Source organism: Triturus cristatus, chromosome 9, assembly GCF_964204655.1.
Source record: "Triturus cristatus chromosome 9, aTriCri1.1, whole genome shotgun sequence".
Taxonomy (NCBI): Eukaryota; Metazoa; Chordata; class Amphibia; order Caudata; family Salamandridae; genus Triturus; species Triturus cristatus.
This window is the reverse complement of record NC_140592.1, coordinates 283,099,635-283,124,675: the sequence shown is the minus strand read 5'-3', so window position 1 is coordinate 283,124,675 and position 25,041 is coordinate 283,099,635. Positions and strand designations below refer to the sequence as shown.

General features: G+C 42.0%; 1 protein-coding gene across 9 annotated transcripts in view; it reads left to right on the top strand.

Moving 5' to 3' along the window:
• MITF (melanocyte inducing transcription factor) overlaps window positions 1-25,041 on the top strand; it is a 690,636-nt gene that overhangs the window by 326,480 nt on the left and 339,115 nt on the right. Inside the window, exon 1 of one of the 9 annotated variants that reach the window (XM_085624951.1) lies at window positions 20,408-20,656. The exons of 7 other annotated variants lie outside the window; for them this stretch is intronic. In XM_085624951.1, coding sequence (XP_085481077.1) covers window positions 20,604-20,656 — 53 coding nt within the window. In that variant the 5' untranslated portion in view covers window positions 20,408-20,603. Of the gene's footprint in view, window positions 1-20,407; window positions 20,657-25,041 lie in introns of those variants that run through there. One more of the 9 variants, XM_085624953.1, reaches the window with a different exon arrangement.

The following is a 25,041-nucleotide window of genomic DNA, read 5'->3' as shown; positions in this document are numbered from 1 at the left end:
TCAACGTGCACCTTATGTCACCAAAAGGAATTGAGGAGGTCTATGAAAATAAACAACTCTATTCCTCTACCTCACTTGGAACAGATTGCCTCAGAACCTTTTGGCACTTAGGCAGCCTAGGGGAATAAATATCGGGTTGATATTTGGTTTCCTCGTACTTGTATTCGAGGAGCTTTCAGGGGCCGCCTGTCCGTGACTCCTCTGTTTTTTAGAAGTTGTGGTCTGTAGAATTTTTTGATGTTACAGGTTGCATGACAGTGAAGATCCTACCCTGATGGCGCAGAAAATAAAGACCTTATATTGTATACTGGTTTACCTTAGATTATACAATACAACATATGGAATGTACTTGCAGTGATCACTACTTGTTTCTGTATACTCAGTGGAAATGCCTCTAGCGGTGCCCTGTAGATACTGTACTTGTTGCATGGCCTTGGAATATGCAAAGTGACTACATGATCTGTGAAAATACCTTGAGTGTAGTACCCCTATTCACAGAACTCACCTGCACAAGTCTGTGTGCAGCACTCCAATCAACAGTACCAACAGGGCACGCACCACTCTCCACTAGAAACCATGATCAGAGTCCAGTACTTTGGCCATTGAATCGAAAGGGCATGGACAGTAAGAGGCTTTACTTTATTAACGAAATGTTATGCTTATTTACGAAAGGTGTGTGGTTGCACTTGTGATGCAATGTGAGTCAAAACACAGCATCAATTTACTAACCACTTACATTGGCCACAGGGGCGACATATGTACTCCTGCGCCTCACCTGCTCCTGTGTTTTTTTTTGTTGCAGTTTTATATTGCGCAAACTGAACCAAAAAGTATTGTGGCGCTTCACATGAGCACCAGTTACATTACACAAGGATACATCCATTTTTCGTAGGCAGTGGAGATTAAGTGATTTGCCCAGAATCTCAGGATGTTGAGCTGACACTGGAGCTGGGCAACCAGGTTCGCATCTCAAAGTTGGGAGCTCTGGCCGTTATGCCCACTTGACCTCCTACTCCCATATCAGCTCAGTCATCCCCCTTTGCTATGATTGTGGTGTGCGGGTCACGACAGTGAAGTAGCATGGAGCTCCAAGGAGTTGGATGGATTTGGGGTGCATTGTGAGAGTGGGAAATGTTGCCTCCATAGTTTTTTTTCCTGTCGAAGCACCTTCCTGCGTGGTTTAAACCGTTCTCCAGCAGAGGCCTCTGGTAAGCTATGGAATGGCAGGGCTTGGATGTGAGAAAGTGATTGAACTGCTGGATTTTCTTCCGGCTGAAGTGTCCTGCCAAAATACTTATTAAATTGAGGCTTGCGGTACTGCATGCAATGCAATTGTTTCCATGTGCTATCAATTGCCGCTTCCTGTTTCTTGTGGTCCATAAAGCCTCAGATTCATGAGCGAGTGTGACACAGAGCATTGTCCTCAACTACCTGAGGTTAACTGTGTGTGGTGAGCGAGGGGCGAAGGCGGTGTCCCTGTGAGGCTTGTAGTGCCTACTCTTGTTTTGTTCTGGAAGTTTTGAGACTGTGGTCATTTAATATTGGTCTGAGCACCTCCCATTTTGAAAATTTTGGAACACTCAATATTGAATAGTTTTATATTTTTGTTTGTTTCATTTGTCTTGTTTACCAAGTCTTGATATCCAATTATTTAATTTTGCTAGTTATTGGATAGACTCATTTCACTTAAATAGTTTGAAGTTTTAATTTGATTTACTGATTCAGTGCCAGGAAATCTGGTTGGAGGTTGTGCTATGTCTGCATTTTTGCTGTTGGGAGTCGAATAGACTTTTAATTTAAAGCCAATTATAGGACTCAAAGGAATTAATTGTGCTTTCCATGATTTATTAAGGATGTCTTTGCTTTTTTAAGTGGTCTGTGCCTTCCAGTAAATCATTAATAAAAACCAAAGGGATCAAAGAATAATACAGAGCACAGCAGTTAAGATGATGGAAAACCTGCATACCTGATTCGATGGTCATAGTATTTGACATAGAAGAGTCACATACAGACAATTCTTCTACACAGAATACCATCTAGTAGTTTGATGTTTGCAAGGGGCAATATTCTTTACCAGCAGTGAACTCTATACCTAAATTTGTATCAAAGTGCTTTATACCACAATGTCAGGTTAACTCTTCTGAATCCCTTCTTTTGCCCAAGGAACTCATGATGATTTGGATGGTTTGTTGCTTTTACTGGTAATCATCTAGAGCTAACTCTGATGTCAACAAAAATAAGAAGGCATTATTCCTCAACTAGTTTTTCTTCTCGGGTTATTGAGCCTTGCCTCTCATCTTCTATTTGATTGAAAATGTATAGCTCCCTACCTGAGAGAATGTCACACTTGGATCATCTGCAGTGCCTGATACTCATCCTTTTCTGTATGGAGTTCAGTATGAAGTTGGGACAAACATACATTTGTTTATTGCTGCTTTTCTGAATGCCACTGTAACTCCCTCTAGATGCTCTTTGGTTAATGCCGAGAACTTTACTTGGTATGCTTGAACCGCTAGCCACTAGGAATAAAACTCAGATCTTGAGGCCTGATTTAGATCTCGAATGATGAGTTACTCTGTCACAATGGTGAGGAAGTAACCGTTCGCCGAGATCTAAATCCAGCCCATAGTCAGTCCTTTTGAAAGAAATATCATCTAAGCTTAAATCAGTCAAATCTTCCATGCCTAGTTTAGTAAGACCCGTTTTCTAATCTGTTGAAACAGCGAGTACCCAGACAATTGAAGAGTTTATTCAAACAGCTCTGGACTTTCAGCACCGTGGACAAAAGAACAGAGGAGAAATTAGTTATGCTTTTAGCTGCCATTTTCCAACTGTGCAAATAGTCTAAATAATAAGAAATTCGAAGTAAGCCCTCACTAAAAAGAGTCAGCAAAACTCTAAGAACACAACTGCAGATAGAAGGGGCAAAACTCTTTTAGATCATTTACCTGTTAGCAAGAGGCAATCTACCTTCCTGACAGTAGTTCACCATCCTCAAAAGGGAAAAGTAGAATTCTTGAAAATTTCAATTAAGAAAGAAGCTCCTCAGCCAAGTGTGTAAAAGTTTCAGAATAGTAATTATATTGATAAACGTGAGGCCAAAATAACATTGATAAAACAAGGGTTTGTCAAGAGTTCAAAACTTTCATCACCACAGGAAAATGTTTTGGGTTTCACGGCCATTTTGAAGATGCTCTGTAATTTTCCTTGAAATATGTATAAAGGAGAAAAGGGCCAGAAAGTTGCACCCTTTTAATTGATCAAGAATCTATCTTTGGTTAGTCATATTTTTTTATTTAAGGATAAAACTTCAGCTGACCTAAAATCGGTGGGGATTTGTGAACAACGCCAATTGAAGAGGGGTTTCCAAGGTGCCGCTCTTCTCCATTTTCTCAAGGAGTCTGACTCGGGAAGCAGAAGAGGACTTGGTACCCCTTAGGGACATACATAGTTTCTGAGGGAGAAAACAGCTATGCTGAAAATACTCCACCGGTAATCTTAAAATATCATTTAGGATTATTTCTCACACAATGCTAATTTGAAAAACATTCAGTCAGACATATAACTCCCTTGGAATTTAGTGATTATCTCCATTAGTGCATGAATTCTGCACGTGCAGGGAAGGCGAATTATAGGGTTGTTAACTGTGATGAGTTACAGCATTGTCCAAAAGATCGTGAAATCCACACAAATCATTTTGCTCACCTTGAAGTTACCGCTAATGATTATTTTGAGGTTTTCATTTGAATGATGAATCATAACACAAATAATGTTACTTCATAATGATCTACTATGTCTTCAGAAGACATGGCTGCAAGAGCCTCTCCTACTTGATTCAGTGAATGTATATTTTCTAAGATACTGCATTCTTTTTCACTAAGAGCATAACAAACGTTCCATGCTTTGTTGAAATGAGCTCCATCTTAGTGAACGGGTTTGGGCTATCACTACTCTAAATCACTTAAGCCCTAATGCCCACCATCTAGAAAACCAGCACTTGAACCCAATTATTTCTAAGTTATGAGTAAAAATTCTCACTTTTCATGTGTCTCGTTTTAGATGCAGAAAGGATTTGGGTATTGAGCAATATATTTCTCAAGCTCGTTGGGTGTGGAGGATATTTTCTCATTCTGTTCCTACTTCCCTGAACTGTAAATGAGCATCTAAATATTCAAATTTAGATTAAAAATCAATCCTTTACTTTCGGGCCACTGTATGTTATTGAAAATAAGACAAAATGAATGAAAATATTACATTGTTTTTAATTTCTATGCTTCATCATCAATTTTTTAATTTGTATTTGTAAAAATTTACAAATCTTGGGAACCTATAAAGATCTCCGGTTCATTTTAAGGATGTGGCTTTTGGGTTAGGCTGTTTTAGAATCACATTGATGAAGTCATATGTTATAACTAGCTATTCTTTTAATCACTGGTGTGCAAAATGTGTGTTCTATAGTGTTTTAGATTCCTATAATTGTATTGTATTGCATATTATCTTACATTTATCCTGTCAATATCTCAATAAACATAACTTCAAATGGAACTCAGGTGCAGTACGTCTTTAGTAAACAATGGCCTGCTTATTTTACTCCACAACGCAATTAAAAAGTAAATATAAGGCACAGCATAGTCAACCATAGGTCTCTGGTTACAATAGTTACTAAGTTGAGAACACATTTAATAAACCATGAGGAGAAGTGCCTGTATTCTTTTCATCCTTCTGTAAAAAAAAAATGTGTTCTCTAGTTTTTGGGACTTTTATAATTGTACTGTATTATATTTTATTATATTGTATATTACTGACTAATAGACCACGGTCTCAATCAACTTACCTTAAATATAATTTATCCACTTAAATTACCCTCAGGTGCAGTGCATCTTTAGTAAACAGTGGCCTGTATCTTTTACTCCTCAATATAAATAATATAGAGTAAATGTAAGGCACAACAGAGACAACCCTGAGTCTCCTGCTATAATAGTTACTACGTTTTGACAACTGATATATGGTTTTGACTTCAGGTGTAAGGAACATTTCCTATGGAGGCAAAAATTGGAAAACACATCTTTTATGACCCCTTCCGCCCTTTTAACTTTTTTCCCTGCACAGAACTGCGTGAAACGTGGCACGCTGGACATTAGCAGACTTGGCTAAGGGTGTGCCAAATGTTGTGCATATTTGTCGATTGGGTCCAAATTTAAGGGTTAATCACAAAATGCATTTTTTATGCCTTTTCAATGCAAAGTGCAGCTGAACTATAACTACACAATAATGACATAAAAAGTAAGAAAATAAAGTGCAATGTGGATCGGCGAAACGTTTTGCTGATTCAGTTCTACATTTACAGTTTTTATTTTCAGACTTTGGTAGATGCTTGCATTAAATATGGACCGGCAAAGGTGAGCTTGTCAAGTGCGCTGACTAATGCGCTGAGAGCAGCACTGTTCACTGTGAAAATATTTTTTTTACCAAAAGTGAAACAAAGAAGAAATGCTGTGTTAACTATCCGGTTAACATTTTTTTTTTTTTAGGGAAACTAAATAAATTCTGCACTCTGAATAACGGGAAATCATTCACAGTTAAATCCTCGTTTCTGACCCATGTGGGTAGGTAGAGAGGGAGAGAGAGAATATATTCACTGAAAAAACAAAGGTTACACAGACAGTATGGTTAGGCTCAGATTTGACACGTACAAAACCATAGAAATCCAGCTATTACAGTTACCTGAGCTAACTATAACTTATGCCCTGCAATGCTCTGCTTATGATCTCACATATTACATCGCTCATGATATGGCTAGTAAACTCACTCATGACATCACTTAGGACATCTTGCTGCTCCTACCCCCCCCCTCCTCCTTGCCATCCATTGTCCAAGTCCATTCCCCCCCCTGCTCCCTCATTACAGCCCTGTGTGGCCATTGTTCTGCCACTGCCCTCCTGCTTGCCCTGAACAGTTAGCTTGCTGCCCCATCCACCTCCTCCCTCCCCTCTGCTGTCCGAGTTATGCACCAGCCCCCTCCCTCCTGCTCTGCATGGTCTGATGTGATGCCACTGCCCTCCATTCAGCTTGATGTCCCTGCCCACTCCTCCAGTCTTCCGTTGCCCAGTTCTATGGGTTATCACTGCCCTCCTGTTTAGCTTGATGCCACTAATCTTCTTCCCCCTGCTGTCCTTGTGAATGCCCATGCTACCTCCTTTTTGCCCACCATGTTCCATGGACCTGCCACTGCCCCTGCTATCTACTCTGAGTGTTCTGTTGAGCTGCCACGGCCCCTACCACTTGCCTAGCATGGTCAGATGGCTTACATCTGTCCTTTCACCTCCATTCTGCCTGTCTGAGTTCCATGCCCTTATCCGTTCCCTCCTGTCCTTCATGGTCCATTTTTCTGTCCCTCCCTTCTGAACTCCATGCTCTGTTGGGCTGTAACTGCTCCTCCTAACTGCCCATGTGGTCCGTTGTGAAGCCCCTTCCCCTGCCCTCTCTTGTCTGTGTCCAGCCCCTACCCCTCCCTCTGTCCTTCATGGTCCTTTGTGCATTCCACTGTCCACTCCCTCTTACCCACAATGGCCCTTGTGCTACCATTAACCCTCCCGCTTGCCGTGCAAGGTCTGCTGTGCTTCCACAGCCCCTTCCACCTGCCCTGTGTGGTCAACTTGCAGCCCCTGACACCCTCCCACCTTCCCTCCATTGTCTGTGTGTATGCCGTTTGAACTTGGTAAGAGAGAAATTTTTAGGAAAACCTAGGGAATTTATCTTCCCTATTGACATACATTGAAAAAGATGGGATTTTAGGCAGGAGACATATAAAATAAAGCACGTTTAGGCTTAAATACATCAGGCGTCTCCTGTCTTAATTGGGTCTGTTAGTATCTATGGTTATATTGCCACTGCCTCTTCCTTCTGGCCTCAATGGTCTGCTATATTACAATAACCTTTGGTGCCTGTCCTGCATGGTTATTTAATTGCCCCTGCCCCCCTTCCCCCGTCCCTGCATGGTCTGTTGTGCTGCCACTGCCCCTTCCGCCTGCCCAGCGTGGCAAAATTGTTGCATATTCACGCTCCTCCCTGCCCTCAGTTATCAGAGTCCCTGCCCCTGACCTCTGCCTCCCAACAGTATTCTAATGAACTACTAGATTTCTAACGTTCTATATTTATTACAAAAGTGGGGCACACCTGACGTCATCTTGATGTAATCAAACCAGTATTACCTAAAAGATTTCCTTTACAAATTAAAAACATGAGAGGGTTTTTTATTCCCATAGAAATTGGGGTTAGTTCTCCCAAAAAAACTAAAATGTGGGCATGTTTTCTGAGTTCTCAAATAGTGACGAAGCACTTTTTTAAGTTATTTGCTATTTTTATGTTTTTTTTTATCCAGTTGATCACTTGATGATATGTTATACTTAGGGGAGAGGATGTGGCGTTACAGCCAGAGCTACTGACTTTGCAACTGGAGAACCAAGTTCGAGATTTGGCGTCTGCTCGACATCCTGTGATTCTGGGCCGATCACTTAATCTTCCCATGCCTAAAACCAAAATGAATGCGTCCTTTTGTAATGTAGCTCATCCTCATGTAAAGCCCTCCAATAACTTCGGGGCAAGTCTGTGCTATATAAAACTGCAATTAAATTAAGTGTTTTGCACACTGCTGTCATTGGGCTATTCTTGGGCTACACTTGGGTGATATGTATGCTACATTTGAGCTCTTTTTTCTCTTGTGGCCATCTTTAGAGACTCACTTGTTATGAAACTCTCTAATTTCCTAATTTACTAAAGTTTCCTCAGTAGGAAATTCTTTAAATTTTCTATTTCGATTCCATCAAGAGGGCATTCAGATGTGGCACACTTTTAGCATACATTCAGATTGTTAGCTCTCTAGTTGCTCATTAGAACATTGTAGTAAAGCTGCTGATCACCGGGGAGTTAACTGGCAGTCTGCTGCTGATGTTGAAAATGCATTTTTCAGTCTGCATGTCAGAATGTTTAAATAAAATAGAGGAGGAAGATATTTGATAACTCACTTAAAATGTGTCCTCATTTTTCTTTCTACAGCACTAGCAATAATTTCTATGACGTAATGAATCCCCTCATTTTGTTCTTTATAAATTAAATGTTTTAAGTTTTACAAATTTAATTCAGTTAAGATGACCCTCAGGTGTGCCATACTTTTGTCATAAGTAAGACTGCTAGCACTCTAGTTGTTCTTTAGAACACTCTGGGAGGGTGAAGTAGAACACAAAGGAATGAACTGACAGGCTGCTCCTGTTGGAAGTACAGTTGGAAGTACTGAGATTGTCAGACTTTACTCTCATATGGCTGAGAAAGATAGTGTGAATTTAAAGAAACTATGCTTTTAATTAAAATCTGCAAAATCTGTTGTGAAAATGGTAAAATACTTTGTCCCTTTCTATCTCGGCATGGGTGGCATTTTGCTAATCCTACGCTTAAAGACTTTGATAGAAAAGCAGACATTTGAGGCGAGTGTTGCTGGTGTTGAGAGTGCTCTATACTGGAGCTGCTTTCCACCTAAGCTTGAGAACTACCCAGAGTTCTCTGCTTCTTTTTTTGCATAACTTATGTCACTCTATGCCTGAAAGGGTATTCTTTTGATATCTGTTTGTATATATAATGTTTGATTATATATATATATATATATATATATGTGTGTGTGTGTATATGTATGTGTGTGCATATGTATGTATGTGTGCATATGTATGTGTATGTATGTATATATATATATATGTATATATATGTGTGTATATATTATCTACTGGCGGTCGCCAGTAGATAGTTATAGTTAGGACCCTGTTTCCATAGGAAATCCGCAACATTCTATTTGGAATAACTTTGGCGCCGGTCGATGAATCCTCGCGAAATTTTCAAAATAGGTGGGGCGCTACGCTCCGCTCCTGCCCTGAAAGTCTCGGGGGGATTCGTCAAGCGGGGGCTGAGAAAAAAGGGGGGTCCCAAAACGCGTTTTTCCCATGCATTTTTCCATAGGACCTTTAGACACAGCTACAGCCCGAACGGCTGAACAGAGTTACTTGAAATTTGGCAGAGAGGTAGTCCTCAGGTCAAGGAAGTGCCTTTTGTAGGTCTGGTGTAAATCTGTTCAGTAGTTCCTGAGAAAATAGCATTTAAATCAATATATATATGTGGGCGGAGCCTAACCACACATCTCATCCTGAGATCTGATTGGCTGTCAGCACTTCATCCAAGAAGTGTTGGCAGCCATCTTGGGACCAATATACATGATAGCACCTCATTAAAAAGCATTGCAGTTAATAGAAGATTTTAAGACTTTAGTTACATTATAAATCATTTGTTGATGGTACCATACTCATTTTAGGAATTGTGGTATGTTCTAAGGTGATTTCACCATGTGAAAAAGCCTTCTGCTGGGATATCATGATTGAGAGAAAAATATTTTCTCATGCTTTTACCACAGAGGTTTGGAAGGTGATCTATAAGCTAAACTGAGAGCTTATTTTCTGTAAATTCACATTATCTTTCTCAGTCATGTGAGAATGAAGTCTGACATTCTCAGTAAAACATGTACATCCAACAAGGGCAGAGACTGTCAGTTGATTCCTTTGTGTTCTACTGCAGCTTTCCAGAGTGTTCCAAAGAACTACTAGAGCGCTAACCGTCCTACTTATGATAAATGTATGGCACACCTGAAGCCATCTTGCTTGGATTAAAGTGGTAACTCTTAAAACATTTAATTTAAAAAGGAACAAAATGAGGTGGTTCATTTTTCCATAAAAAGTATGATTAGTGCTGCATAAAGAAAAATTAGGGCACATTTTGAGTGACTTCTCAAATCCTGGCATGCAGACTGAAACATGCACTTTCAATACCAGCAGCAGTTTTCCCTGGTGAGCAGTAGCTTTACTACAGTAGTGCTAACATTCTGATTTTATGGCAAATGTGTGACACATTTGAATGCCTTCTTGATGGAATCAAATTAAAAAACTGAAAGTATTTCCTACTGAGGAGACTGCAGTAAATGAGGAAATTAGGAAACTTCATAACAAATAAGTCTCCCAAGATGGCCACCAGAGACAAAAGAGCCCAAATGTAGCCCAAATATCACCCAGATGTAGCCCAAGTATAGCCCAATGACAGAATGTCCAAGAATGTTCTTAAAAACAACTAGAGCACTTACTGTCTTCATTATGACAAAAGTATGGCACACCTGAAGCCATCTTGATTGGAATAAACTGGTAACACTTAAAACATTTAATTTAAAAAGGAACACAATGAGGGGGTTCATTTTGCCATAGAAATTATGATTAATGCTGAAGAAAGAAAATGAGGGCACATTTTGAGTGACTTCTCAAATCCTCTTCTATTTCATTAAAAAATTCTGACATGCAGACTGAAACATGCACTTTTAATACCAGGAGCAGACTTCCATGGTGAGCAGTAGTTTTACTACAGTGATCTAATGAGCAACTAGAGTGCTAACATTCAGAATTCATGGCAAATGTGTGACATATCTGAATACCTTCATGATGGAATCAAAGTAAAAAACTGAAAGCATTTCCGACTGAGGAGACTGCAGTACATGAGGAAATTAGGAAACTTCATAACAAATAAATCTCCCAAGATGGCCACCGGAGACAAAAGAGCCCAAATGTAGCCCAAAATCACCCAGATATAGCCCAAATATAGCCCAATGACAGAAGTGTGCAAAACACTTATTACTTTGTGTTTTTGCAGTGTTATATAGTGCAGACTTGTCAGGTATTGGAGTGCTTTACATGAGCATTGGTTACATCACACAAGAACAAATTCATTTTGGTTGTAGACATGGGGAGACTAAGTGATTTGACCAGAATCACAGAATGTCGAGCTGAAGCAGAAACTTCAACCTGGTTCCCCAGTTGCAAAGTCTGCAGTTCTGGAAGTAACACCACATCCTCTCCCCTATGTGCAACATTTAATCAAGTTGTCAACTAGATAAAAAAACATAAAGATAACAAATAATTTAAAAGTGCTTTGTCGCTATTTGAAAACTCAGAAAATATGTCCTTATTTTAGTCTTTTAGAGCACTAACCATAATTTTGATGCCAATAAGACCCTCTCATATATGTAATTTCTAAAGGAATGCTCTAGGTATTACAGTTTTGATTACATCAAGATGATGTCAGGCGCTCCACACTTTTGTAATAAATATAGAATGTTAGCAATCTAGTTGTTCATTAGGATACTGTTGAGAGGCAGAGGCCAGGGGCACGGACTCTGAAAATTGAAGGCAGGTAGGAGGGTGCAAAGGCAACAATTTAACCACACTGAGCAGGCAGGAAGGGTCGTGGAAGCACAACAGACTATGGAGGGCAGTGGAAAGGGGGGCAGGGGCAACAAACCAACAATACAGGACTTGCAAGAGAGGCTGTTGGAGGGAAGATCTATTACGGGTCAAGGAAGCTAGGGGCGGTCCCCAGAGCCCCGGGAGCCACCACAGAACTGAGCAGGAGAGTGAGTCAGGGACAAAAGGGGCACCTTAATTTGAGCCGGGGTGCCTAGGAACGCTTGCTCCAAAAATGAAGAAAACAGACATATGAGACATGGAATTGGAGGCAGAATACAATGGCAGTTTAATGAGAAGATGCAACTTCAAAGAAACCGCAGAATAGAGACCTAAAGTACAAAATACAGAATCCAGATAATCATACAGCTGTCATGATATTCTCTGTATCTCAATTAATGGACTGACAGAGAGAGAGAGAAAACACATCTATAAATGCATCATGAGAAACAAGTTACACCAAGGAAAATGTTACCTAGGGACACTCACATTTACTCTTAGAGCAAGCATTCCTGCAATTACAATACAACATCTTTTAAATGCAAAAGTAAAGAGAACAATGGTCAAACATAACATGACATTTCATATAGGTAAAATAGAATAAGATACTTCAAGCAAAGCCGAGCAAGACATTTTAAGCAAAGGAAGACAAGAGCTCCCAGTTCTTGGGGAAAACCTGCACAGCCTGTTAACCTACATACAGACGGCGAGGTTGTCCGTCGATATCTGTGGGTGCTCCCGTTTTATATCATTTTGTGGGCTCCTTTGCACGCTACATCTACCTACGTATGCTACCCAAAAGCTTCGTCTGCAGATTTTACCAGACATTTCGTCATTTACCCACTTAATGCTGACAATGGACTGGGTGAAAAGGTCAGTCTCTCAGGCCAATCGCTTATCGTAAGTTCCATAGAGCAAGCAGAAAATAATGGGTATTGTACAGGAATTCAATATATTCATGTATAAAATCTCCTCAGTTCTCCTAACTTGACGCTCTGCGGTTGCCACTTCCTTAAAAGCGGGAAACCTGCCCAGGAAGCAAGTACCAGTCCAGGATGCAGCCTACTGTATGTCGACAGCTTCAGGGGGATGTTGAACTTTGATACCGAGCACGGAGCACTCGGGTAGGGTGGGGGCTACTAGTTTGGAGCAGAAGGCCTCGCAGACCTGCCTTCAGACTGCTATACACTAAAATTGCAGAGCTATGGTCAATTTAACAAAGAGGCCTACATATTGAACAGAAGGGCCTACACAGGGGTTTTATGCTGGCTGAGTGGTAAGGATGTCTCAGGATAATTATATAGCAACACAGGACCCGCTGGTCAATTTAATACGGCCTACAAATGCGGCTGGCAGGGCAAGGACAAGGGTCTCATACTTCAGGTGTGGACAGAACGGGCCAGGGGCCCCCTGTGATACAAAATCTACCCTCCTTCAAGGCTGTGGCAATGTAATAGACCATTGTGGGCAGAAGGAAGAGGCAATGGTAGTACAACCATACATGCCAACAGACCCGATTCAGCCAGGAAACGTCCAATGTTTTTAAGCTCAAATGGGCTTTATTTGATCTGTCTCCTGTCTACAATATCCTCTTTTTCAATGTAACTCAAAGGGGAAAATCAATACCCCAGTTTTTTTCAAAATCTCCCTCTTACCAAGTTCAAAATGTTCGCAAGTATGGTACATTGGATCATGGAAGGAAATGGGATAGGGACATGGACTTGGATAACAGAGGACAGGAGAGACATGGAGAGGTGCACCAAACTGACCCTGCAGGGCAGGCATCAGGGTTTGCAGCAGCACAATACACCACACAGGGCATGCAGGACGGGAGTGCAGCACAACAATCCATAGAAAGCAAGAGGGAGGGGACAGGACCATGCACATGGACAACAGAGAACAGAGGGGCAAGAGGCAATGGTAGCTAGCTGACCATAATGGACAGACAGGAGAGAAGGCTGCAGCATAACAGACCATAAAGGGCAGGAGGGACGGATCAGGGGCATTACAATGGAACAGACAAGCCAGGAGGGAGGGAGTAGGGGTCTGCACATGTAAACAGAGGGCTGGGGGCAAGGGGGCAGGGCAGGAGCAGCAAGATGGCCATGGAGGTCAGGCAGGATGGGCACTAGAAGCAAGACACACCATGAAGAGCAACAGTGAGACTGTGATGGCATACACACAGACCATGGAGGGAAGGTGGGAGGGGGTCAGGGGCAGCTAACTGACCACACAGGGAAGGTGGGAGGGGCCATGGCAGCACAGAAGACCATGCATGGCAAGTGGGAGGGTTAGTGGCAGCACAATGGCTATGATGGGCAAGAAGGAGGGTGCAGGGGCATGCACAAAGGACGATGGAGGATAGAAGGGAGGGTCAGGACCTGTGCACAGACAAGAAAGTTCAGGGGAAGGGGCCTCACAACAGACCACACGGGGCAGGCAGGAGGAGCAGTTGCAGCACAACAGACCAGGGAGGGCAGAAGGGTGTGGCAGTACAATGGACCATGTAGGACAGGAGGAAGAGGATAGAGGCATGGCATGTGGACAGGCAGGGTGGAGGTGGCAGGGACAGGTTACAGTCATCTGACAATGCTAGGCAGGTGGGAGGGGAGTGGCAGCTCAACAGAACACTCAGAGTAGATAGGAGTGGCAGGTCCATGGGACATGGTGGGCAAAAAGGATGGAGCAGGGGCATGCACAAAGACATCGGAGGGCAGGGGGAAGGAGAATAGGGGCAGCAAGCTAAGCACAGAGTTTAAGCAGGAGGTCAATGATGGGGCATAGAATTGGGCAATGGAGGGCAGGAGGAGTGGACTGGTACATCATACTAAATTGAGGGCAGTGGCAGCACATCAGACCATGCATGGCAGGAGGAAGGAGGCTAGTCCATGGATTCACACAACAGAGGATAGGGAGGAGGGGGATGAGGCAGAAAGCTAACTGTTCAGAGAAGGCGGGTATTAGAAACTTTATTGTTTTTAAAACATTTTGTCTGTGCAAACTACTTAAAATATGAACAAGTATGCAGCATAATCTCACTTTTATTCAGGAAGAAGAAGACGTTAGTGACTGTGACTCCGGGCTCACTTGGCAAAAACACCCCCTGACCCTCCACCCCCTATCGCAAAATGTAATGCCCGTGAAAAGGGTAGGTGAACACAGTGTTATATAGAACATAGTCCTGAGAGCACGATTGAAAATGAAAACTAGATATAGTGTATGGTATAAACTATGCACCAAAAAGTGTGATATAAGATGAACCAGGCGTGAAATATAATATGCAATACATTGTGCGCAATGACAGATTCATTGGAGAGCGCGAGATAGCACAGGCACTAGCGTGTGCTATGCGATATGCGCCTTGGAGTGTAATATGCACAGGGAAGTGTTGTGTAACCTAACTAGTCTCTAAAGTTGTAATATAAAATATGTGCTGGGGAGTGTAACGTTGCATATGCACTGTGACAAAGATATGGATCCCAAATTGTAATATGTATGGCATAGCACTGTGCGTTATAACATAGGCATCGAGGAAGGCACGTTAGATGGGGCAATATAACCCGTGCGAAGACAAGTGTGGCATGACATTTTCACGGGGTGGTGTTACAGTGCACATGGGCTAGAGAGTGTCATAGCATATGCACTAGCTAGTGGAATACAATACAGAGGTGTGTGGCACTCGGCAGGCAATGGTGGGTGTAACACAGCATTGGGCTCTGTCAGGAGCGCGCTGTGACTCGCAAGTGATGTTCGTCCCCTTTCCAGAGAGTAAAATAAAAAGTATTACACATCCGGCAGTGGATGTGTGTTTTATTAACTGTGAGGGGGGTTTCTTGCATAGTTTTGGTCGAATTTTTGTCGAATCCCCTTTGAATGGCTTGGTGTGCATGTGTATTAAATGTGCCGGTCAATAGCTACCCATGTTTGTATAAATAAACGACAAGGGTGTCTACCGGGATTAGGCACGGTAGAGCATCAGACATGTCAGAGCTTCACTAGTGGTGTAAATACATTCCACGTGGATTAATTGCATGCATAGTCGCCTTTTAATGAATATCACGCAAATCGTCATAGTGATAGGTACGTACGGTTTGTCCAGCATGTCCTAGGTGTGTCTATAAATATATATTTTTTAAAAATAATAAAAAACAGTGGCCGGCCCTGGGGATTGGGGTCAAAAAAATATAATTAGGAGACAGGCCCTGGGGGATGGGGTCATCAGGGCCAATAAATTAGAATAAGAAGGGGAACCACACAGCCCCCCTTCTTAAAAAAATAAAATAAATAAAAGACTGGCATCGTGCCGGAGGCCATGCCCCCTCCATGCAGCACTCTGCAAACGCGCCCCCAACAGGCATCTCCAGTATGCGCCAGGGAGCTGCGCTGCAGACAGGTGTTCTGAGGCCAAGCCCCTTTTTACACCTCTCTGCAACGCAGCTCTGTGGCGCTTACTGGAGGTACCTAGTGGTCTAGTGTGACCCTAGGGACCCTTAGGATTCAAGGGGACTTAATCTCTCAACTTAGAACAGCCACAGGGCGCGTTTACACAGTGGTGAAGGGAGGGGACGGGGCCTGAGGTGACGTGTGCAAACACGCACCATGGCACGTTTTAAATTGGGGATATAATTTCCCTTCAATACTGAGGGCCCCTGGGGGCTAACTAGCCCACCAAGTGCTTCCAGTAAGCGCCACTGAGCTGCATTGCAGAGAGGTGGTCCAGGCCGTGCCACTTTTTACACCTCTCTGCAACGCAGCTCTGTGGCACTTACTGGAGGTACCTAGTGGGCTAGTTGGACCCTAGGGACCCTCAGGACTCAAATGAACTTAATCGCCCAACTAAAAACGGACACAGGGCGTGTTTACACAATGGTGAAAGGAGGGGACGGGGCCTGAGTTAACGTGTGCAAAAACGCCCTGTGGCCTGTTTTAAGAGGTAGTTTTAATCCCCATGCCCTATTATATACTAGGGGCTTATAGAGGAGGTAAGGCTAATCACAGGGGGACCCCAACGCATAATGTTCCCTAGTGTATGTAGGTGTTTTCACTGTATTCTAAGTGTCTTTTAACATAGCACTGGCTCTAGGACTGGTTAGTCAGACTCAGTTACCACCAGTATCCGTCTGAAAAAGTTGAGGGTACAGGATGATTTTGCAACAAGGCTTCTTTCTGCTCTTCTTTTTGTTCTTTCTGCACGTTATCCTTCTTCCTGCACTTATCTTCGTATTTGAGGACTTCTGTTGCTTCTTTCTGCACTTCTTTTGTTTCTTTCTGTGCATTTTTTCTTCTTTCTTCACATGTCCTATCTCTGTAGGCATAGTTAGAAATTAGCATTTAAAAAACCTTTGAAATTAACAGAAAAAAACATAGGTTTCAGGCACGTTATAGTTAGGAATTAGCATTTAAAAAACCTCAGAAATTCACTGAAAAAACCATAGGTTTCAGGGGTGTTATAGTTAGCTGGACTTTTCACTTGTACAAAACCATTGAAATTCCCCCGTTATAGTTAGTTCAGCTAACTATAACTCGCGCGCCCGCAATGCACTGCTGATGACGTCACATATTACATCACTCATGACATGGTCAGTGACATCACTCATGACATCACTGATGACATCTCAAATGACATCACTGATGACATCACTGATGACATCATCCTTGTGATAGAGTGGCAGACCTCCTCTCACCCTAATATAACCTTTGATACACACATTCAAAAATAGAGACTAAAATTTTCAAAACAATGGACATACCAATACCAGTTACAACAACCTCTTCAGTAATTCTAAGATCCACATACACATCCACTCATTCACCAACAGTCCAATACAGTCACTCATACATGTACTCACTCATCATATGTACTCATACACCTATACATCCTGTTACACAATGCCACTCATCCATAGTTACTCACACACATAGTCACTCATGCTAATAAAGAATCAAACATACATTTACTTGCATATACAGTTATACACACACCACCACACTTACTTCTACGGAAACTTACACATACTTAGTCTTTTAAACAATCACTTATAGAAACACATACTTATTCATACAGGAACTCTTTCAATCTCTCACTCTCACATATACTCACATATATACACCAATAGTCACATATACTAGTTTAAAACATATGTAGTTACTCATAAAGACACTATTGAGACAGTCATTCACTCACTAACACACCCATACACACACTCATCCACCCATACAGTCCTGCACACATACTGTGTTCAACACATACAAACAGTGAGTCACTCATTCATGCACCTATGCACTACGTAATACCCCCACCGAACCATGCAGACACTCAGACTGACTAATAACCTATATAGACACCCATGTAGCTACTCACCAACCCATGCAGCCACTTATACACAAAGTGAGAGACTGATACAGATATTTACATATTTAAACATTACTCACTAAGCCATGTATTCACTATGATACACTTAATCAGTCAGTTACACAATCAATTTTTCAAAAACAAATCATCCATTTAGACACTTATATACCCATTTATTCTTCCATCGACCTTGAGATATACATATATAAAACATATTTAATTTTCAGAATAACACACATTCACTGGATGATGTCATCAGTGATGTCATCAGTGATGTCATTTGAGATGTCATCAGTGATGTCATGAGTGATGTCACTGACCATGTCATGAGTGATGTAATATGTGACGTCATCAGCAGTGCATTGCGGGCGCGCGAGTTATAGTTAGCTGAACTAACTATAACGGGGGAATTTCAATGGTTTTGTACAAGTGAAAAGTCCAGCTAACTATAACACCCCTGAAACCTATGGTTTTTTCAGTGAATATATATATGTATGTGTATATATATATTGTTAAAAAAAAAGGTTAAAGTAACGTTATAGTTAAGTGAGAATATCGGCATATCTTGCAGCCCCCCCCCCCTTTTTGTGGCACTCTGCCCCTGGGGGGGTGGGGGGGGTTATGGGTCCTTTTAAGGTTCGGGGGGTTGTGTGCCCCTCCCCTTTAATTAAGTAATGGCCCCAGGGATGAGGTCCAAGGGCCACTATTGGCTCAAGGAGGGTGGTTGTATTCCCCTCTCCCCTAAAAAGCCTGTGGCTTGTTGTCCCTGGTGTGCTTTGTGGCTCAGAGAGAGTAGTCACGCGGTCCCTGCGGCCATCCCCATGCAGAGTATGGCTAATGGCTGGGCATGGCGTGCAGGTTGCTGCCTGCAAAGGGGGGGTTGGGCCAGGGCCTGGCTGCCAACTCCCCTGCCCCCACACATGGCAGAAGGCTATGTGTGGTGTGCAGTTGGCTACATTTTACCAAATATGATGTAAATCCCTTCGGTGGTTTGGTTGGGCTCTAGCTGTGTCTAAAGTTCTTATGGAAAAATTCATGGACAAAACACATTTTGGGACCCCCCTCCTTTTTCTTGGCTGCTGCCCAGCGGATCACCTTGAAACTTTCCATACACAAGCTAGTTAAACAGTAGCACGTTTTTGGAAAGTTACCTGGAGATTTGTCAAACTGTGCCAAAGGTATTAGCAACACACAAAATACATTTTCTATGGAAACACGATCCTAACTGTAACTACCCAGATATATTTGTGTGTGTTACATTTTAGGTGATTTTGTTGCACAAAAAATAAGTGATATTTCACAAACAGATGAGGCTATTTCACAAGTAAGACTCAATTTGTGTCAAATACAGATTTCATCCGTTAGGAGGGCTAGTGTCTGTCTGCTTTCCTTCCAGGAGATAATTGGTCTCTAAGCTTAACAGTAGAGTGGCTTGCAGCTGGTATTATCTAAATGCACTACATTTTACATTTACTGTTATTTAATCTTAAACTACTTCATGAAATTTAAACAAAACATGAACATTGTGTTCACAATCAGAGCCCATTGTTAGCTCAGCCTCCTAAAACAGCTGCTTCAAAAATATATGCACTCTACAGACATAATGTGTTTTAACAACACAAAAAACAACCTTCTTAACTACATAAGAGTGTTTAGGTCTCGCCTGACCCAGCGCATGCGCTGGTCTGGCGAGACTTATTGAGAGGGCTCCAAAAAGTGCTACCAGGCCAGCCTAGAGCTACAGTGCATGTGCGGGGGCGCGCGTGCCGCGCTTTACCGCAATTACTTTCACTTTCGTGGCCGCATGACTGCTTTGATGTTTGATCGTGATCACTTTCACTTTCGTGGCCGCACGGCCACTTTGCATAGCCAATAGGTCTCGCTTTTGGGACCTTATAAGTATTTAGTTATGCAACTGTTGCATGGCTAAACACTTATAAGGTCCCAAAGGCGAGACCTATTGGCTATGCCAATGCTTGTTTCCTTTTTCTTTTAACACATAACCAAACAGTTATGTCCAGTATTTTAGTTACTGGTTTTGATAAGCATAAAAGAATCAGTGTGGATTTTAATGGGTAGCATTCATTGTTCTCAGTTAGTGCTCAGCAAAACACTAATAAATTGTACGCCAGGACGTTAGCAGAAAACTTTAAACAGCCTTTAGTCACATGTTCTTTCAATACATTCAGAATTCCAAGACACAAATTGTCCCTTGGTACACTACACAAATGTCAAGTGTTTTAAGGAATATCTCTGAGCCACAATCACTTCAAGTGCCGCAAAATAATTGGTCACATCCCCTTCAGTGTCCTCATCTGTAGCCTTGCGACAAGGGGTCCGTGTTACAAGGAGATACCCTACACATACTCTTTAACTTTGTAAAAATTATAAAAAAGGATAACTTGCGGTTAGTTTTGTAATACCTTTTACATTGTACATCTTTTTCCCTGCTCTGCCATGAGAAGCAGTGGTCCGGGGCTTTCTTCCCAATTTCCTTGAGTATATAATTACCCCAAAGTCGTAGTCCTTAAACGATGACATCAATGAGAAAAGCATTTCACAGCTTTAATAAAGCCAGAATTTTTAGTTTGTGAATACACAAACGTTTTTAAGGCAGGAAAACTTGACCGGATTTTCTGTGAGCAAATATGTATTGACTCTTTGCATCAGCAAACAGATATTACCATACCAGCCCTCCTTCCAGTTAACGAGAACTACGGGGCTTGGCAAGGGACCTGCCTGCTCATCATTAGTCATCTGTTTGGATTCACAGAGGTTTGTGCACAGAGTCGTGCCGGTTCTGCCCAGCGTTGTTGTTTGGAGGTGGGCAGTAGGAGTAAAAGTGAAGCCTGTTTCTGGAAGCGCGCGCTCACCAAGACCTTTCAGTGCGGCTCCCGCTTGCGGACTGGACAAAGACAACCCCTGCGCGCGCCATGAACACCCTCTGCTTACTGGGCCAGAAGCGGATCCATGACATTATGATGGGGTAAGCAGCTTTACGTTGTCTGCTGGTTTTATCTGAACGTGTGGCCTGCCTGTTCTGCTCAGGAACGCCGCTGCGGATGGGTTGTGAAAGAATATAGTCCCTTCCTGTTTATTATGGGCCTACGGCCGTGTATGCAAGTTCCGTCGCCACTGTGTTTGAGGGAGGCCCCTGAAATAAGTGTCTACAAGAAGTTTGTGTTTTCTCTCTCGATTGCTACCCGAGGGCTTTATCTGTTGGTCCACGAGTTCATCCTGTCCTAAATGCTGTCAATAGGTCCAGTGTTTTCCCCATGTGCCTTAAGGGGCTCAGCTCTGTTAGTGTTACCTTAATTCCAGGCAGCACCACGTGATCTATGTAATGCAAGTGTATGAATGTGTATATACTTTATAAATCTGTGGTTTAACTGTTTGAGGAAATTGTTTATCCAATGTATCTACCAAACAGGGGAAAGATAAATATAAAAGGCAATATATTTATTATAAATCTCAGAATAGTTTCATTACCTCGGTTGAATACATCACCACATACGTTTGCATTGAATATGGCTGAAGACTACGCCAAATACGTTTGCATTGAATATGGCTGAAGACTACGCCAAATACGTTTGCATTGAATATGGCTGAACTCTACGACAATTATGTATTGAGAAGTTTTAGAAAGTGTCATGAGTCGTTTCAGTTACTTCAGAGCGCTTGACAGAAGGTGAAAGAATACAACTGTATGATAGGGTGGGGAGGTTAGAATGAAGGTGGGCAGGTGATTACTTGGACCCTCTGTTGTGTTATTAGTTCTCTATGAATGTCAAGTTAATGTGGTATGTTTTTAAACTGTGTCCGTGTGTGATGCTTTGAGTGTGTTATTAAGCCTGTAGTGTGGCTGAATATTGTTATTATGTGATATACTATCTGCTGGTGCAGCTCTTGTTTATAACAGAATATTCCAGAGAGCATAAACATGATAGTGGGAACCCTTTTCCTCATACTATGCTTAGTGCCACTGGAATTATGCAATTCTACAGAGGCATATTTTCCATACAATTATGTATTTGCCCCGTTTACCACATAATCCATAATCTCCGCCATGATCTGCAGATTTTAACCCCCAAAAATTGTTTTTAGCTCAAAAGGATCAGAAGTTACTAAAAAAAAAACATGGAAACATGTTCTCCGCGCATTGGAACCCCTTTTCAAAGGTTGACTGGTTACTTTCAAATGCTTATTGGTGTATTTGGGTATTCAGCAGGAAATAAGGAGAACTCTTTGCACAGACAGAATCACAATTTGTAAAAATAATACTATCACAAAATGTGCTGCATAACTCCGCATCATTTTCCTTGTCTTACTGCACAATTTACAGTTTTACAGAAAGACAACATTATATTAGTAGCCTTTGCCTGACAATGTCTGACATACTGTCATATATATGTTAAAGAGTGCTATTGAAATGTAAAATACAATTCGCTAAACTATAAATAACATTTTTTAAACGTATTTGCAATTGTATTTATAGCACTTACTACCCCTAACGAGCCGTGTAAGGAGACTTTAATAGGAGTTAGCTCTTTTCTGGTGTTTGAGGTTTGAACACGTTTGGAAGGCGGCTTGCTTATTTATGGCACTTGATTGTGTGAGCCCTTAGTACACATACTATCCACATGCGTTATATATTTATAGTTTTTTGCAGCGTTCTAGTTCACACCAGGGCCCCCTGTTTCTAGTCTTTGACCATCCCCAGATCTTCCTTAATGTGCCTGGGATATGGAGGGGCCAAAGCATTCTTGATCTTTATGAACAATAATCAATTTTCTCATGATCTATTTTGTCTTCAGTTACAGGCAAGGCTTGACGTTTGCAACTTGTGCATTCTGTCTCTGCCTAAAGCACTTGCACGATGCGGCATATGGAAACACAGATGATTATTTGCATGGGGCTATGCCCGTAGATGTGGAAACATCAATTTTTTCAATGCATGAGCTGCAACTTTACAAGGGATATTCTCACAAGTGTCCGCACAAACATCTGTTGCCCTTGCAACATTAATGACTGATGAATTGTCTAACTTTGAACTTAGCGGCACCTGACTTTCATAGCCCTGACTGGGCCTAAGTAAGTGTCTATATTAGCTCTTTCATAGCAACATGTCAGCTAGGGCACAGCAGGACCCATCCCATTGCGCTTTCCTGTAAAAGGCAAAGTCGAAGGGACTTCAAACTTTATAATGCCATGCTCCGCTCATGTAAACAAATAAAATAAATAAGCCCTCCCCCCCCCCCCCCCGCAGAATGACAAACATTTCCTCAAAATTGTTGTACAAAATGTGCAGCTCTGAACAGAATAGAGGTTCAAACATTGCAGTTATGTCCAGTTAATAAAAGAAAATAAATGATTAACAGCATAATATTGGCAGCCCTGTACCCCTAAAGGGGTCAAACTATCCACTTTGTACTCGCTCACAGAAAATGGTGGGTTGTGGGCTTTGCGGGTTGTATGGAGCTCCACTGCAAATCTTATGACAACTACTCCCAGACATAGGTGGCAAAAGAGGTGACTGAGGGCACCATTACAGAGAGGCTCACTTTCTCCCTGGTTATTAAGACCGCTGGCGTAGATGTTGAACAGTACTGCATTTGTTAACATTGGTACAGAATGTGTGAATCTACTCTGCGATGCATAGATAGCTTAGACTACTCAGGTACAGGATATGGAGAAACTAAGTATTGCTACATAAACTGCATTGTTAGGTTTCGCCTACTAGAGAGGCCAAGCGCTGTCTGTTGTGAGACATATTGTTAGCTTACAACGGGCTTACAGCCCTCCCACTGCTTCCCATTACCATTGTAACACTCATTTGCTAGCTTCATGTTCATTTATTCATCAGTTTTATGGGCGTCCCTTCCTTCTCTTATGTTTATTGTTTATGTCCAAACCCCTAATTATGATCGGTAACATAATTTTTTTTTTTAAGTGGCTGTGTCCTTTTTTACGCCTTCATGAGTGGTAATCAGGCCTACAAAATTATATAAACAGCCATGTCAAAAGCTTTTATTTTTTTATTTTTTAAAGTATTTAGTCCTTTGTCACAGATTCAGGGATGTTGTGGCGAGTGGCTTAAACCATTGGTAAAGCCTATAGGCTCCAAATGTGAGAATTATTGTCTTTGCCAATGCTTGTTGCCGGGTAGCAACTGGTTAGTATCCTCCTCCTGGTATAAACCGCCCAAATAATACAGAATTAATTTGATCTATGTTTGCAAAAGTTCAACACATAATGTAATATGCCACAGAGCAAAAATGTTCTTAAACTTCATATGACGCAGGCAGCAAATATGGTATAAGTTGCGGTCTACTAGGGTGCACCTTATTGCCGTAGAGTTATTGAAATGATCATTTTGATGGACTTCTTGGCATTGGAGGCCTTGCGGTTCAGTTTAGTGTAAATCTTAGTATATTCATCTGTGTTAAATACATTAATGGAAATAGTTCATGTCTCGCTGATCCACCCTCTTGTATGAGTAACTCAGTTGCAGGGACGGATATAGATTTTTGCTGAATCACCAGATGGGTGGGGAGCACCTCTGCTTCCACAAGCGGATCTGAACCTAACGCTTTGCCTTAAAATCTGAGCAACATTATCTTCTTGAGGACAAGGTAAATACTAAATACATGTAATTTTAATAGATGTCTCCTGTACTGAGTGCCACAGTGTTCAAACTCAGGGCCAGGAAACAACAAACATTCTGCATAAGGGGTTGGCAATTACGAGCTAACAACGACACCAAATTAGGCAGCCTCAAAGAGACTTAATGACGTCATGTGGTCAGCGGGGTCTCCTCCAGGGCGGGACTGGCCGTCGCGGGCACCGGGCATTTCCCCGGTGGGCCGCATTTGTGTCCGTGGAGGCCGGTTTTGCTGCAGTGCTGCAGTATAGGCCCCCTGTAACAAAAGCTGGAGCGGTGCTTCTTGCTAGCATACTCCCCCCCCTCCCCCTCCCTCCCTCACGCCCCCTCCCCTTCCCAGTGCCGTTCAAGCAGCAATCTCCCACAGGCCGCAGTTTGGATATTTATTAGTAGTAATAATAATAATTACATCTGTTTAGCGCATTTATATGTTTTCTCATCTCTAAGTGCTTATAACAGGGTTAATTATAATCCAGTTAATTGTTACTTTAGCAAACTAAGAAGATGTAAGGATGAGTCAATTCGCCCGGGTTCGATTGTGTGTGTCCTTTACGTTATACACATATCTTCAATGGTTGCAGTAGCCCAGTAAGCCATTTTACAGGCATTTTGGTGGGGGGCAAAGATGGGCACCTTTTAAAGATGATGATCCTCATTTATTTTATTAATGGTTAATCTACGTGTGAATGGTTCAAAATATTTTGTGTTTT